General features: G+C 47.0%; 1 protein-coding gene and 1 non-coding gene across 2 annotated transcripts in view; one reads left to right on the plus strand and one right to left on the minus strand.

Annotated features, from left to right (window-relative positions):
• LOC126109901 (UDP-glucosyltransferase 2-like) overlaps positions 1–16588 on the minus strand; it is an 82981-nt gene that overhangs the window by 13109 nt on the left and 53284 nt on the right. The window contains exons 3-5 of the mRNA XM_049914991.1: positions 13629–14212; positions 10744–10966; positions 5341–5560 (exon numbers count right to left, since the gene is read on the minus strand). Coding sequence (XP_049770948.1) covers positions 5341–5560; positions 10744–10966; positions 13629–14212 — 1027 coding nt within the window. The remainder of the gene's footprint in view (positions 1–5340; positions 5561–10743; positions 10967–13628; positions 14213–16588) is intronic.
• Positions 14463–14535, plus strand: Trnas-acu (transfer RNA serine (anticodon ACU)). The gene has a single exon. It is a non-coding gene; the product is annotated as a tRNA-Ser (tRNA).

A 16588-nucleotide genomic window follows, 5' to 3' on the forward strand; every position in this document is an offset into this window, starting at 1 on the left:
CAAGGCCGTTGGCCGTATATCGCAGTAGATAACGTAATTCCGCACGCTAATCATATGCCAACGTACTCTCCCTCTTTCTGTTCTATCATTTGCTAAAATCTCCTTTCGGTAGCTCTAACCATTTAGGCAGTGGCGCTTTAAGGCCCGAGCGACTAAAGCCGCCGCTTGTGGTGCCAAGCTGAAGGGGCCGTCACACAGGTGCCAGCCGGAGTCGCCGACGGTTCTAGGCACTTCAGTCTGGAACCGAGCGACCGCTCCAGTTGCAGGTTCGAATCCTGCCTGGGGCATGGATGTGTGTGATGTCCTTAGGTTAGTTAGGTTTAAGTACTTCTAAGTTCTAGGGGACTGGTGACCACAGAAGTTAAGTCGCATAGTGCTCAGATCCATAGGTGAAAGTGTAAGAGGTTAATTATTGGGGGGGGGGGGGGGGGATAAGTCGCTTGGGTGGAAAAATATTCCCAAACTGGGAATACCATGGATCTTATGATTACTTCATTCTTACTGTGTGATCAGCGTATGCGAGTGGGTGTGAAACTGCTACATACATTTTCTTATGACTGGAGGTAGTTATACACACCTGGAAATGGAAAAAAGAACACCCACCATACTTGCTCCGGACACTGCGAGAGGGCTGTACAAGCAATGATCACACGCACGGCACAGCGGACACACCAGGAACCGCGGTGTTGTCCGTCGAATGGCGCTAGCTGCGCAGCATTTGTGCACCGCCGCCGTCAGTGTCAGCCAGTTTGCCGTGGCATACGGAGCTCCATCGCAGTCTTTAACACTGGTAGCATGCCGCGACAGCGTGGACGTGAACCGTATGTGCAGTTGACGGACTTTGAGCGAGGGCGTATAGTGGGCATGCGGGAGGCCGGGTGGACGTACCGCCGAATTGCTCAACGCGTGGGGCGTGAGGTCTCCACAGTACATCGATGTTGTCGCTAGTGGTCGGCGGAAGGTGCACGTGCCCGTCGACCTGGGACCGGACCGCAGCGACGCACGGATGCACGCCAAGACCGTAGGATCCTACGCAGTGCCGTAGGGGACCGCACCGCCACTTCCCAGCAAATTAGGGACACTGTTGCTCCTGGGGTATCGGCGAGGACCATTCGCAACCGTCTCCATGAAGCTGGGCTACGGTCCCGCACACCGTTAGGCCGTCTTCCGCTCACGCCCCAACATCGTGCAGCCCGCCTCCAGTGGTGTCGCGACAGGCGTGAATGGAGGGACGAATGGAGACGTGTCGTCTTCAGCGATGAGAGTTGCTTCTGCCTTGGTGCCAATGATGGTCGTATGCGTGTTTGGCGCCGTGCAGGTGAGCGCCACAATCAGGACTGCATACGACCGAGGCACACAGGGCCAACACCCGGCATCATGGTGTGGGGAGCGATCTCCTACACTGGCCGTACACCACTGGTGATCGTCGAGGGGACACTGAATAGTGCACGGTACATCCAAACCGTCATCGAACCCATCGTTCTACCATTCCTAGACCGGCAAGGGAACTTGCTGTTCCAACAGGACAATGCACGTCCGCATGTATCCCGTGCCACCCAACGTGCTCTAGAAGGTGTAAGTCAACTACCCTGGCCAGCAAGATCTCCGGATCTGTCCCCCATTGAGCATGTTTGGGACTGGATGAAGCGTCGTCTCACGCGGTCTGCACGTCCAGCACGAACGCTGGTCCAACTGAGGCGCCAGGTGGAAATGGCATGGCAAGCCGTTCCACAGGACTACATCCAGCATCTCTACGATCGTCTCCATGGGAGAATAGCAGCCTGCATTGCTGCGAAATGTGGATATACACTGTACTAGTGCCGACATTGTGCATGCTCTGTTGCCTGTGTCTATGTGCCTGTGGTTCTGTCAGTGTGATCATGTGATGTATCTGACCCCAGGAATGTGTCAATAAAGTTTCCCCTTCATGGGACAATGAATTCACGGTGTTCTTATTTCAGTTTCCAGGAGTGTAGCATCGCAATTAAAAAAATAAGAGTGATGAAAACTCCAGATTTAAACCACGGTAAATTTTTTGCATGAGCTGTGTGCGACGGAAAAACGCTTTGCTGGGCTTTCGCCGTATAGTTGAATATTGAAGGTAGCCGCTGAAGGTATTGCAGTCAGTCGTCTAGTAATCTCTCAGTTCCTTCGATATCCGACTACGAGGAACAGATCTCAGCAAGGGCTGCCACTGGGCTGACGGGACGATCAACAACAGAATCCTCACAGCCACCCAAAAATGCGCATCTCCTGCTCCTCTTTTATGACGCGCTCAACTGCATTTTGATAGTAACGCATGATAAAGCTTCGTACGTTGGTTCCCGTACGTCTGGCAGCATAAGTGTCTTGTTATTTTTCGCCATAAATCCCTTATCCTAACTCCAGATCACTTCTTTTGGGTTCAGATTAGAAAAGTGCGACACCAACTGTGAAAATGCAGTATTGTGCGGTGTGCTCGACGCCGTGAAAATTATTGTTCTTCACGTTTCTACGACGCTTTTCATTGTGGCTCGTGGTAGACCACAGCTGTGGTATGAAACGGTGGACATATCCAAATAAAAAGTATTTGATTTCTCACTTTTCTCCCAAAAATTTAGTTGTACGATGATTTCTTAAGTTTTACAACTTTCTACAAAACATCGTTAACTAAGAATTTATATTTGCAACGAAAGCTGGAATTTTGCGTGCAGTATGTAATTAGAAACAAGAAGACCTGCATTTTTCATGAAAAATGATTGTTCAAATTCAAATGGCTCTAAGCGCTATGGGACTTCTGAGGCCAGCAGTCCCCTAGATGTAGAACTACTTAAACTACCCTAAGGATATCACACACATCCATGCCCGAGGCAGGATTCGAGCCTGCGACCGTAGCAGCAGCGCGGTTCCGGACCGAAGCGCCTAGAACAGCTCGGCCACAGCGGCCGGCACAAAAATGATGGTAAATGTGATTTAATTAGCCTATATTTGATGAAGTTTATATTTAAACGAGTTAGGTATGCAGACTGAATAAAGGAAAAACTTAAAGGCCACAACAAGAACCGAACCAGTGCCACCTAGATTTCTCAATTAGAAGAATTCAGCGCTGCCGATCGCGCTACTCATTTCACGAGCGCAACACTCTAGAGTGTAGAAAAGAGTGTTTCACGAAAAGCTTCAAAGCCGATTTTTCTCTGTAATTTGGCGGAAACATTAAGAAGCACTTGTCTCGGCATATTAAACGCTGTTCCGCGGCTCCGGCCAGTGTGGCCGAGCGGCTCTAGGCGCTTCAGTCTAGAACCTCGCGACCGCTACAGTGACAGGTTCGAATCCTGCCTCGGGCATGGATGTGGGTGATGCCCTTAGGTTAGTTAGGTTTAAGTAGTTCTAACTTCTAGGGGACTGATGACCTCAGATGTTAAGTCCCATAGTGCTCAGAGCCATTTGAACCATTTTTTGTTCCCCGCGCGCGTTTCACTAGGCAGCCAGAAGCGTCGCCGTCCCTTTTGACAGTACGTACTAACACCGCGACAGCCGGAGCACAAGTAGCGTTTGCAGAGACTGCGACAATATAGGAGTTTTCAAATAAAAACTTTGCTGCTAATGTACGATTAAGAAAAACGCTGATGGCTGTTAATACGTTGGAATGTCTTAAAGTTTCAGCCACAGTGACATAGTAGCAAGGTACCTAACGCATAAGATGGACGTACTTCCAGGAGCGTAACCAATACGACTGTACTTTTGCTGCGGCTACTGTGCAATCGTGGTGTTTGTGTCTGTTTACATCCGGTTTATTGGTATGACGAAGGAAGCGCAGCAGCTTCGCCTCGCCTATCGCGTCCGTCTCCCCTCCCCCACGCGGATCCTGTACGACCTCCTTCCGTTCCCCCACCTCCTCCTTTCCCTCGAACGGATGGGGATCCCCTACACCTCCCGTAAACTCGATCCTCCTCACCCGCTGGTCTCTCCCATCCTCTCCCGCCCCCGTCCGCTGCCGCGCCTGTATTTCCACGTCCCACCTGCTCTCCATCTCTCCATACGCTCTCCCAAGGTGGCTTCCGCCAGCTCCCCCTCCCTGATGATGCCCTCCTCCCCTCCATCTACCACTCCTACCAACTTTGATCCTCCCTCCCTCTTCCTGTGTTTGTTCCTATGAGCACCCTCTCTCCCTTCTCTCCCCCTTCCCTCCCTCCTCCCTCTCTCCCCACTCCTCCCCCGGGCTTCCCCTAACCCCATACCTCCATTCCTCCTCCCATCTCCTCTGCCATTGGCATCTTTGCTCTCCTCTCGCCCTCCCCCTCCCCCTTCTTCCCCTCTTGGCAGGTCCCCGGACTCGCACACGTTACGTGGACATTCGCGCGCCGGAGATCCTCGCCATCAGTTTCTCGTGTCCAGAATGAGATTTTCACTCTGCAGCGGAGTGTGCGCTGATATGAAACTTCCTGGCAGATTAAAACTGTGTGCTCGACCGAGACTCGAACTCGGGACCTTTGCCTTTCGCGGGCAAGTGCTCTACCATCTGAGCTACCGAAGCACGACTCACGTCCGGTCCTCACAGCTTTACTTCTGCCAGTATCTCGTCTCCTACCTTCCAAACTTTACAGAAGCTCTTCTGCGAACCATGCAGAACTAGCACTCCTGAAAGAAAGGATATTGCGGAGACATGGCTTAGCCACAGCCTGGGGGATGTTTCCAGAATCATTCATTCATATCAGCGCACACTCCGCTGCAGAGTGAAAATCTCATTCTGGAAACATCCCCCAGGCTGTGGCTAAGCCATGTCTCCGCTATATCCTTTCTTTCAGGAGTGCTAGTTCTGCAAGGTTCGCAGGAGAGCTTCTGTAAGGTTTGGAAGGTAGGAGACGAGATACTGGCAGAAGTAAAGCTGTGAGACCGGGCGTGAGTCGTGCTTGGGTAGCTCAGATGGTAGAGCACTTGCCCGCGAAAGGCAAAGGTCCCGAGTTCGAGTCTCGATCCGGCACACAGTTTTAATCTGCCAGGAAGTTTCAGTTCCTCGTGTGTGCGCCGTCGTGTTTGTGTTTAGTGTTCGCCGTCACGCTCCTACGTTCACCTGTGCCGTCGAAGCCGTCAGTGTTTGTGCGCCCTGCCGACAGTTTTTAGTGTGTTTTTCGTCGAGTGTGAACGGCTTCGTGATTTTTTGTATTCGGTGTCTACTGTCTTTTGCCCGTCAATTTGTTCAGTCTTTTCTGTGTCTTCTTTATATTTTTTCCATTGTCGACCTGTGGCTGAAGAGCGGCGTAGGATGCTGCTGACAGCCCACCTTTTGTAAAGGTGTTCAAATCACAATAAAGGGAAAAAAAAGCGCGGCGGACAGACGGCGTCCTGGGGGCAGCTGCCTACCTGGGGTCGCCGAGCAGCTGGTCGAGGGCCCAGCCGAGCGACTGCTCGGTGATGTTGTGGATGCGCAGCAGCAGGCCGAAGCCGGCGTCGCGCGCCCGCATCAGGTTGGCCTCCTGGTCGCCGAAGATGGGGAAGCCGAGCAGCGGCACGCCGGCGTACAGCGCCTCCTGCAGGCTCATCATGCCGCCGTGCGTCACGAACAGCCGCACGTTGCGGTGCACTGCAACAGGTCGGCGGCCGCCGTCAAGCTACAGCTGGGTCCACTCAGTGGCCAGCTGCCAAAAACCTAACTACTGCCGTTCTATTTGCATTTGTATTTACACTGAAGAGCCAAAGATACTGGTGCTCCTGCCTAATATCACGCAGAGCCCCCGCCAGCACCAAAAGTGCCTCAACATGACGTGGCATGGACTCGGCTAATCTCTGAAGTCTTCGTTGATCCTTTATGAGTTGTGGGACGACGGCTGGCATGAATTCCTTGATGCCATAATTTACCAACAGCCGTATGTATTGTAGAAATTTTCTTTTATGAACTTCTATGTGCCACCAGTTTCGGCATTGTATTGATGCCATCTTCAGGCCCCACTCGTCACAGTCGTAAAATCACTATACACGGAAGGAGCCATATAAGTGGATCCGTGAATCAATTCGTCCTGCAACAGCTCTCGGTGGCCAGGTGTTGCAGGACGAATTGATTCACGGATCCAGTTACATGGCTCCTTCCGCGTACAGTGATTTTACGACTATGACGCGTGGGGCCTGCAGATGCCATCAATGTAATGCCGAAACTGGTAGCACATAGAAGTTCATAAAAGAAAACAAATTTCTACATTACATACGGCTGTTGGTAAATTATTGCATCAAGAATCTCTGAGGTAGTGCTGGAGGGAACTGACACCATGAATCCTGCAGGAATGTCCATAAATCCGTACGAGGGGGCGGAGATCTCTTCCGAGCAGCACGTTGCAAGGCATTCCACATACGCCCAATAATGGTCATGTCTGGAGAGTTCGGTGGCCAGCGGAAGTGTTTAAACTCAGACGAATGTTCCTGGAACCGCTCCGTAGCAATTCTGGACCTGTGGGGTGCCGCATTGCCCTGCTGGAATTGCCCAACTCCGTCGGAATGCACAACGGACGCGAATGGATGCAGGTGACCAGACACAAACCTTACGTACGTGTCACCTGTCAGACTTGTGTCTACACGTATCAGGCGCACCATACCACGCCAACTGCACACGCCCCACACCATTACAGAGCTTCCTCCAGCTTGAACAGTCCCCTGCTGACGTGGAGGATCCACGCATTCATGAGGTTGTCTCCACACCCGTACACGTCCATCCAGTCTATACAATTTGAAACCAGACTCATCCGACCAGGCAACATGTTTCCAGCCATCAACAGTCCAATGTCAGTGTGGACTGGCCCAGGCGAGGCTTAAAGCTTGGTGTTGTGCAGTCATCAATCGTACGCGACTTGGCCATCGGCTCCGAAAGCCCATATCGATGGTGTTTCGTTGAACCGCTCGCACGCCGACACTTGCTGATGGACCAGCATTGAAATCTGCAGCAATTTGCGGAAAGGTTGCACTTCTGTCACACTGAACGAGTCTCTTCAGTCGTCATTGGTCCCACTCTTGAGAATCTTTTTCCGGCCGCAGCGATGTTGGAGATTTAATGTTTTACCGAATTCCTGATATTCACGGTGCACTCGTGAAATGGTCGTACCGGAAAATCGCCACTTCATCGCTACCTCAAAGATGCTGTGTCCCATCGCTCGTGCGCCGACTATAACACGACGTTCAAACTCACTTAAATCTTGATAACCTCCCATTGTAGCAGCAGTAACCGATCTAACGACTGCGCCAGACACTTGTTGTCTTATATAGACCTTGCCGACCGCAGCGCCTATTCTCCCTCTTTACATATCTCTGTATTTGAATACGCATGCCTATTCCAGTTTCTTCGGTACTTCAGTATAATTACAGTGTGCGAAAATAATTTCGTAATGACGGAACGTGTAGCAGCTACACGTAAGGATTCTCACACTCCAGGGCCGTGAGGATGTGGAAGGGCAAAGCGTTGTTTCCTTTCAGTGGTCACCGTGTGAAAGTATGAGTGGCCGTGTGTCTGAGCTGGTAGCAGAAAGACTAACCAAAGGTACAGTGCGGGTGGTGGAAACTGTGGCGACGACTGAGCAAAGAGTCTGGCGGGCATTAAGGCTGGCGAGTGTCGGTGGGCGGAGAGGCAGTGAGTGAGGCGGCCCGGCCATTTTCGGCAGTGTTCCAGGCCGGCTGACGGGGAAGACGTCTTCGTGGTCGAGGTCACGGTGGTAACAAAAGTGTCCGAAAAATGAGCCACAGAATCGTTACTCTTGCGAGCAATGTGTGTTTTATAGTCAACGTCGGCGGGGAAACGCTTGATAATATGATAATTTTGCCACTTTTGGGCTATTTCACTGGTGGTAAGATAGGGACTTGGATTCCTGGGATGGAGTACTGGCCATCAGTTTGGTACTCAGGTAAGCCAACAATTAATAAGGTCATTCAGTGCATAGCTCAAGTGAAATGGTGCGATTTCGCGTGCGGTTTGTAATGCTTTAATGATAATTTTCCATACCTTTCTTTGTATCATAGTAGAGACTACATCTGGCCTTGAGCCGTGACAATTCTCAAGTTTCTTTCACCGTTCTGCAAGAAACATTTTACATATTTGTGTAATGAAGTATCATTGGTTAAAAACAGCGAATTTGAGATTTTTGCCACGTGGTGGTGATGAACAGCACCTTCGGGCCTTAGATGTAAAATAACTGAATAGTTAGCGGAGATAGCTGCGAATTCGAGCTCAACTTAATGTGGGGCAATTTTCGGTATTTTGGGCCGTTCTCTTTGTACTTAACTTACGGAAGCACACTTTGCGCCAAATCCGTTAGTGTTTTTGAGTTGGCTCATATCCTCCAGTGTGTTTATTAGTATAAGTTTAGGTGTTCTTTCAATGCAATTACAGCCCCGTGATTGCGTTTAAATGATTTCATAATGCCTATCTTGTGTGATTCCTTTATGAAGAGTCGAGGTCGACGGCCCCCCCTCCCCCCCCCCCCCTCCTACACACACACACACACGCACACGCATCAGCTTGCATTACGTGCCCTGCGCGAAGGCTTTCGCTATGAGAACGTAATGGAGGAAATAAATCGATGTGGCTAGGCAATTACCGTCGTGTGTAAAATCCATAGGTAGATTTTGAGCATTGATGTTTGTCTGTTCTAAGAAGCGTGATGGACATCAGTTACTTGTAATGTTTCAAGGATTCAAAATAATAATAAAAGAATACTTTCAATCCAAGGTAATTTATCGCGCTTGGTGGCGTTTCCGAAAGCGTTCGCATAACCAGTCAGATATAATTAGAGAGTATAAATCGTAGGATAACTTAAGTTTCTTTTCATTATATTAAAATAACTTTAGTTTTGCCGTGGTAACTTTACTGAGCGCCTAACAGTTTATTACGCGTTATTCTTCTAGGTTCAACTTGCTTGGTCAACCCCTGCACAATCTTTATAGAGTTGCACTAGCTCAGATTACCCTGCGGTTTGCAGGCCTTTGTCTTCAGTCCGAAACAGTTTCCACCACATGATTATGTATTTCCCTCGATTCTTTTATAGCCTGACGCCCTTAATTAACGATTAGGAGGCCCACTGACAGTAGACTTAAAGTAATGAATCATTAATTTTGCGTATATAGAAAGTGAATGAAACATAAGGAATCTTTTTGAAATAGAAAATAAATTATGTGTGTGCCCTAATCTCCCATAGTGGTCACGATTTTAAATTAAGCCCAGCCATTACATGAGATTTGAGTTAAAAATAGTCCAATAAAGCAGGAAACAGATGGGCAAATACAAAAACCTCACCCTCCCTCCAGGCTGCTCGCTCTGAATGTAGACAAGAGCGGGGAGCGTTGTCCATTGAGTACTCTCGTTCCAGCCTCAATGAGAGACAAAGTTGTCATTTTGCCTTTTGAGCCGTTAATATAGAAATACCTTGTTGCCTGCGGGACTGCTACGGTCGCAGGTTCGAATCCTGCCTCGGGCATGGGTGTGTGTGATGTCCTTAGGTTAGTTAGGTTTGGTTTAAGTAGTTCTAAGTTCTAGGGGACTTATGATCTAAGATGTTGAGTCCCATAGTGCTCAGAGCCATTTGAACCTAGCTGCCTAACGTTCACAATGTGCGAGGAGAGGTAGCCTCCAGAATCACATCAAATAGTATCACGCCCAAACATAACGAATTTATAAGGGGCGTGACACACGAACAGCCCATCTGTGTCCATTGCTGGCCAAAAGATTCAGCAAGCTCAGCAGATGGTTTTAGCGGATGGCGAGTTCCCATCAATGTGGTAGCTTCTTCTTTGGACACGAGTCACAGTTCTGCCCATCAGATCATCCGCAATGATCTTGGCTTGCATAAAGTTTCTGTATGATGGGTACTGGAACAGCTTACTTAAGAACTCGAGGACAAACCTGTTGGCATCTGCCAGCTCTTAATTATCTGTTTCAACAGGGAAGGCGACTCGTTTTTGACAAAGATAGTCACTGCTGCTGAATCGTAGGTTCGCCACAATGAAGCAGAATCAAAACGCCAGAGTATTGAGTGAGAAAACTCTGGATCTGTGGGAAAGAGACGCAAATGGGCTTGAAATTATTATAGTACACGATAAAGGGATCAATCATCAAGAAAGAGTTTGTGAATCGTTGGGAAACGAGCTAAGGTCACCACATCACATCAGACAAGGTGGTCTGATGTCACAGAAAGTGCTGCTGTTGCATGACAACACCTGCCCCAGCCCTACGCTGTTGAAACCATCGAGAAGCTGGGTGCTAAGTTGCTGGAACACCCACCCTACGTCCCAGATCTGGCCGCCTCCAACTTTCAGTTGTTGGCCCGCGCAAGGGTGCTAAGGGAGGTATTAGATTTCCCTCAGTTGTGGAGTTACAGGAAGCTGTGCAAAAATGGCTTCACGACCAGCCAAAAACCTTCTTTTCGGCTGGAACAGACGAGCTTGTCGACCTCTGGACCAATTGCATTGAAAAGGAAGGAGAATATGTTGCAAAATAATATATAAGTCGAACCATCATTATTTTGTAAATACATTGCGGAGCTAAAAGTGTAGATAAATTTTTATTCTCTCACGTATTTAATTCATATACCATTTTGGAATGTGTTGTAAGAATTGTGGGTAAGATGTTCAATTCTGGGCACTGCAGTCGGTAGATGGCGCTCCTGCAGAGGGTATTACTAGATTGTTCTTGGCCAGGATGTAGTTTAAATCTTGTTTTTTCGCAAAACATTTATTTACTAAGTCCCCCCCCCCCCACCCTCAAAATTTGTCGTTCCACTGCAGTAAACTTACCGAGCAGGTCGCTTTGTGGAAACCACTTGCTGATCCTAAGGTTGGGCGGCTGGTTCGGCAGTGAGTCGTCCTCGAACTTCCAGAGCACCTTCTGCTTCAGCCTGGCGAACGTCTTCAGGAAGACCGCCCGCAACTCCTCGGACAGGTCGGCGCTCTTGATGTTGCTACCCATGCTGAAGTAGACCACACCCTCGGTGGCGGCGTCCATGAACTCCTGCAGGTCCTGGACAGGGGAAACCCAGCTGCTAGTTCATCGTATGATTGATTTTATAAGGGCTCCGTGCGCAGATTAAAAAATTTGTGGCACGAAGTCAGTATATATTTCTTGGATATGTAATATTTAGCAATTCAGAAAATTGAATTGGTTAACTTGTTTGGAGTTGCTAGTTCTCCATTTTAGCTTGATGGATCCAGTAGGGATCCTGTTGAGGGATCTAACTTTGGTCATAGGTGGAAAGATTGTGAAATTATAGATCCAAAATCATTGTTCATGAAATTCTCATTGCTTCCTGGTACGATATGACAGTAGCTCTCATGTCCAACTGTGATAAAGGAAATAAAGCAATTCTGTATGAAAATGAAAAAAAAAAAAAGTTGTCTTCAGTTCTCTTATGGAATTTCAGGTATTAAAATGGAATTCTTGTATAAAATATTAAGGTACAAATTAAAAGAAGTAGGCAAACGCCTCTTGTACCATACGCTGGCTGCTTTTGTTAATGCAGTTCCACGCCAACACTGTACATATTGCTGTAGCCCAAAGATCACCCCCAGTCACTTCATCAAAAGCAGTAGGATGTGCCTCATCAGAATCATTTCATATTTTATTCTGTCCATACTGTGAACCAACACTGTTTAATTTATGAACAGAAAAAATGTGCGGTTATTAAACTCGTCATTTTTTGACTTCTCTTACAATAAAAATGTTGTTGATACATTACTGTCTTTCTCCTAAGATTCTGACTCTTCTAAAAAGAGTGAGGCTACCACAAAAAAATGTGATGCAGAGCTAAACTATAAAAACCAGAATATGCAGTCATTAAAAAACGAAGTTCATGAAAAAAACATACTTCTCTGCAGTCAACAGAAGGATGTCTCAGTTTTACGTTTTTGTAAAACACGGTCACAAAATTTCTATTTTCAACACTTAAAATATTAGCTTTTAACATTACAAACTGTTTACTTAGAACAGAATCTAAATATTGGGGAACTTGCATTTATGTAAAGAACATTTAAATTATAAGAGTGTAGCAGCTCTGTGTAATTTTTGTTGTGAAAGTGGTTTTGAACCCGACTGAGTAGGTGGTAGAAAAAAAACTGTTACTTTATGTGTGTACAGATTTTCTGATAGCAATATGGGTGACTTTTTTCCAAACAACAGGCCTGGGTCTAGGCTATCTAAAGATTATTGCGAAAATAACGGTAATCTGTGCAGATTTTAAGACTGATTTTCTGAGCCAAAGCGCTCACAGAGAAAATTTTTTTGATACAATAAAAGCCTAAAATCTGTGTTTGGCTGTTAGCTGTCTTACCCACATAACAAAAACTGGTGCCACTCGTATGTGTAAAGTGAATGCCAGAAACCTCTGATACCAGCTACAGCGACCGCTTCTCGCAGTTAACAAATGTAAATCACATTTTAACCTGTGCGGAAAATGTCTTGCATAAATGGAGCTATAGTCAGAGAATAGTGACCATTTCCGGAAGCTAGATAGTGGAACAGGCTTGGCTACAAGTGCAGTATATGATAGCTCTGTTACCAATGAAAAGATTGTACATTTTTTGAACATTTTCAAGGCTAACTTAGAAAACACTATTCCAAAAATAAAGTAATTTTCAGAAAGACAGATTAAAAAATGGATAACTCGAGGTGTTAGGGTCTCTTGTAAAATGAAGTGCAAACTTTTTTTATTCTAAGAAACAAACAGAGGCTTAGAGTTTCTATGTTACTTACAGAAATACAAGTTACTTCTGAATGTGTCATAGAAAAGAGAAAAATGAAGGAAAGTGATAAATATATTATGAAACTAAGTACAGGTGAAAAATTATGTAGGGTCTTATAAGGAAGAAGACAGCTACCAAAAATATAGTCTTATCACAGGATAGAAGAAATGTCACTGATTCTAGGGCAACTGAGAACAATTTCAGTTCTTGTTACAAAATCTCTGTTGACAAATTAGTGAAGGAAAAATGTGCAAATTTACCGAACACAACACTAAAGAACTTTAATGTATTCAAAGAAACAATCTATCCTAGTTTTTTTCTCTGCAGTCCAGCGGGCTGTGATGAACTTGTGAATACTATTAATTCGCTGAGGAGTAAATATTCAGTTGGTATCTATGACATCCCGGATAATTTTGTAAAAAAGTCAGCAAGGCACATGAGACCTCCTTTGTCAAATATCTGCAATTCGTCACTCTCAAGTGGCGTTTTCCCAAAGCAGCTAAAAACAGCAAGGGTAATACTGTCACATAAAAAAGCTGACCAACAGTGTAAAGCTTACTGTAGGTCTGTGTCACTCTCGTCAGGGGTTTTAAAAATTGTTGAAAAAGTATTCCTTTCACAACTGACTACATTCTCCATAAAAAATAATATTATTTCTGGACGCCCAGGAGGCTGCGGTCCAGAGCAGGCTGGCGTCAGTAATGCTGGCCAACACTATCCCAACACAACACGAAGCCATGCCAGGCAGTCTGCATCTCAGGGGCTGAAAGTTTTTTGCCCCTACCTCTTGTCCTATTTTCTATGGGGCAAGTGATAAGTGTGCCAAATTCGGTTGCAAACGATCCAGTAATTTTGATGAAGGTGCTGGACATTCACACATACTTCCTACTTTTTATATATATTGTTTACTGTCTAGCTTTGTGTCTCATATGCACAGCACATACCTTTGGGAGGGCCTTAGGAGGCCTGATGTGCATCCCAGCGACCTGCACAGCGTTGGGCACCAACGGCCTCGCGTAGTCGAAGCTGAAGTGATTGTTGAGCAGCAGCAGGGACATGTTGCGCTCCATCTCCGCCAGGGGGGGCATGCTCGGGTCACCGAAGGCCTTGCGCACGATCTCGTCTAGGGCCGGGAAGTAGACCAGATCCCGGTAGAGGTTGAGTGCGAGGGAGAGCAGAGAGTTGTAGGTCTTCTGGAAGAGGCTCATGCGGGTCGTGTAGGCCACGCCGCCCTCGGGCAGGTACGACAGCGGGTACGGGTTGCCGACCGCGTAGTTGATCCAGGAGTTGCCGCCGCCGAAGGCGCACGCGAGCACAGTCGGCGCCCGGTACTTGTGCGAGAAGGCGAAGAAGCAGTCGTGGAAGAACGTCTCCATGATGAGCAGGTCGTACGTCCGCTCCTGGGAGTCGATCAGCTCGCGAACGGCCGGGTCGTCCATCAGGCGCTGGCAGAAGTCCGTGCCCATGTGGAACAGGATCATGAACTGCGTGAACGTCGGGAGCGAGCCGTAGCCCAGGAAGTCGAACTCTGTCGGAAAGATAGAAGAACACTGTCCCTTCATCTACATACATATAAATTTATGTGAATGTGTGTGTGTGTGTGTGTGTGTGTGTGTGTGTGTGTGTGTGTGTGTGTGTGTGTGAGTGTGTGGGGCAGGGGATTCTGTAATGAGGATAATGGACAAGGAGCACTACATTAGTCGTGTGTGAAAAAGTTCAGAATTTGGATCTGATGGGAAGAGTGCTAGGGTAGTTCGTGCAATTGTGATGACCTCTGTGTCCGGATGGCTTAGTGGTCAGAGCACCTGCCTACTAAGCAGGCAACCCAGGTTCGAGTCCTAGTCTGGCACAAATTTTCAACTTTCTTCATTGGTTTCAATCGATACCCATTTGCAGCCAGTGTCTTAAGTCTTATTCGTCCTTGTCATCTGTGATACACTGAATGACCTTTGCTTTTTACAATGTCACTTCCTAGTGTCGATCACTGGAATACACTGAATGATCTTCCCTTTTTGTGATATTCTCTTCTAGAGTCGATGGAAAGGGTGGGGTGGGGGGGGGGATGAAAGGCGCAGTATCAATCTTCCACCCCATCTCTCATTCTGGGGGGAGCTCTACCCACGGCACTTCCTCCCACTGCCTTGTCTGTGCATTTTCTTCATCTTTTATCGAAACTCCGCGTTCCATGTTCTCCGTAAGTCACTTACTGTGGCAGTGTCACAGCTCTTCCCCAAGCTCTATCCGTAATACTCCCAGAACTCTCCTTTTAGCTCGCCGACTGTTATGGGGATAAAGGAACTAATAACCACGCAGGTAAGCTCCTCTTAAACCCTATCGAGCGTCATAATCGTCGTCAGATGGGCGGCATTCGAATCTGATCGGGAAGTGGCATCTGTCTCTCCACTAACGCACAGTCCGCCTTTGTACCTGGTCTGGAGTGTGGAATGAATGCTGCAGCTTCCCAAGCAACCAATTTGCTAATCTGAACCACGAATGCCGAACTCTGTCGTGGTTCTCAAACAGAGCGGGTTGGTTGTTGCGGCCGCTGAGGTAGCATCCTTTCGCACTTCCCTGTCTCGCAGTTTTGAGCTGCGATCGGAAACGGCCAGTCGAGTGAAACTCGTCGACGACCTCCCACTCGTATCTGAAGGGAAAAACTTGCGAATAAATTCATTTTGAAACGAATCTCGCAGACAGGACACTGTCTAATCAATGGCAAAATGAACTCTTGGTCAGACATAGAAAAATTTAACTATTTGACTGGAGACAGAAGAAAGCCATTGATTAGCAAATCTGCTGAATGGTAGACCTTGCACGAAATTAAAATAAGGAAATAAGATGCCTTACCGGTATTCCTAGCCCCATTCAGCTACCGAGAAGAAAACGTACTAATCTGTGCCATTATCGTAAAATATGAAGTTTCTGCAAATCTGACGGCTGAAATGAAGACTTTGCTCAATCGGTATGCATGCGGCAGATATGAAAGTAAAATATTCCGGAGGTAAAATAGTCCCCCATTCGGATCTCCGGGCGGGGACTACTCAAGAGGATGTCGTTATCAGGAGAAAGAAAACTGGCGTCCTACGTTCGAAGCGTGGAAAGTCAGATCCCTTAATCGGGCAGGTAGGTTAGAAAATTTAAAAAGGGAAATGGATAGGTTAAAGTTAGATATAGTGGGAATTAGTGAAGTTCGGTGGCAGGAGGAACAAGACTTCTGGTCAGGTGACTACAGGGTTATAAACACAAAGTCAAATAGGGGTAATGCAGGAGTAGGTTTAATAATGAATAGGAAAATAGGAATGCGGGTAAGCTACTACAAACAGCATAGTGAACGCATTATTGTGGCCAAGATAGACACGAAGCCCACGCCTACTACAGTAGTACAAGTTTATATGCCAACTAGCTCTGCAGATGACGAAGAAATTGAAGAAATGTATGATGAGATAAAAGAACTTATTCAGGTAGTAAAGGGAGACGAAAATTTAATAGTCATGGGTGACTGGAATTCGAGTGTAGGAAAAGGGAGAGAAGGAAACGTAGTAGGTGAATATGTATTGGGGCTAAGAAATGAAAGAGGAAGCCGCCTGGTAGAATTTTGCACAGAGCACAACTTAATTATAGCTAACACTTGGTTTAAGAATCATGATAGAAGGTTGTATACATGGAAGAACCCTGGAGATACTAAAAGGTATCAGATAGATTATATAATGGTAAGACAGAGATTTAGGAACCAGGTTTTATACTATAAGACATTTCCAGGGGCAGATGTGGACTCTGACCACAATCTATTGGTTATGACCTGTAGATTAAAACCGAAGAAACTGCAAAAAGGTGGGAATTTAAGGAGATGGGACCTGGATAAACTGAAAGAACCAGAGGTTGTAGAGAGTTTTAGGGAGAGCAT

The sequence above is a fragment of the Schistocerca cancellata genome, chromosome 12, assembly GCF_023864275.1.
Source record: "Schistocerca cancellata isolate TAMUIC-IGC-003103 chromosome 12, iqSchCanc2.1, whole genome shotgun sequence".
Classification (NCBI taxonomy): domain Eukaryota; kingdom Metazoa; phylum Arthropoda; class Insecta; order Orthoptera; family Acrididae; genus Schistocerca; species Schistocerca cancellata.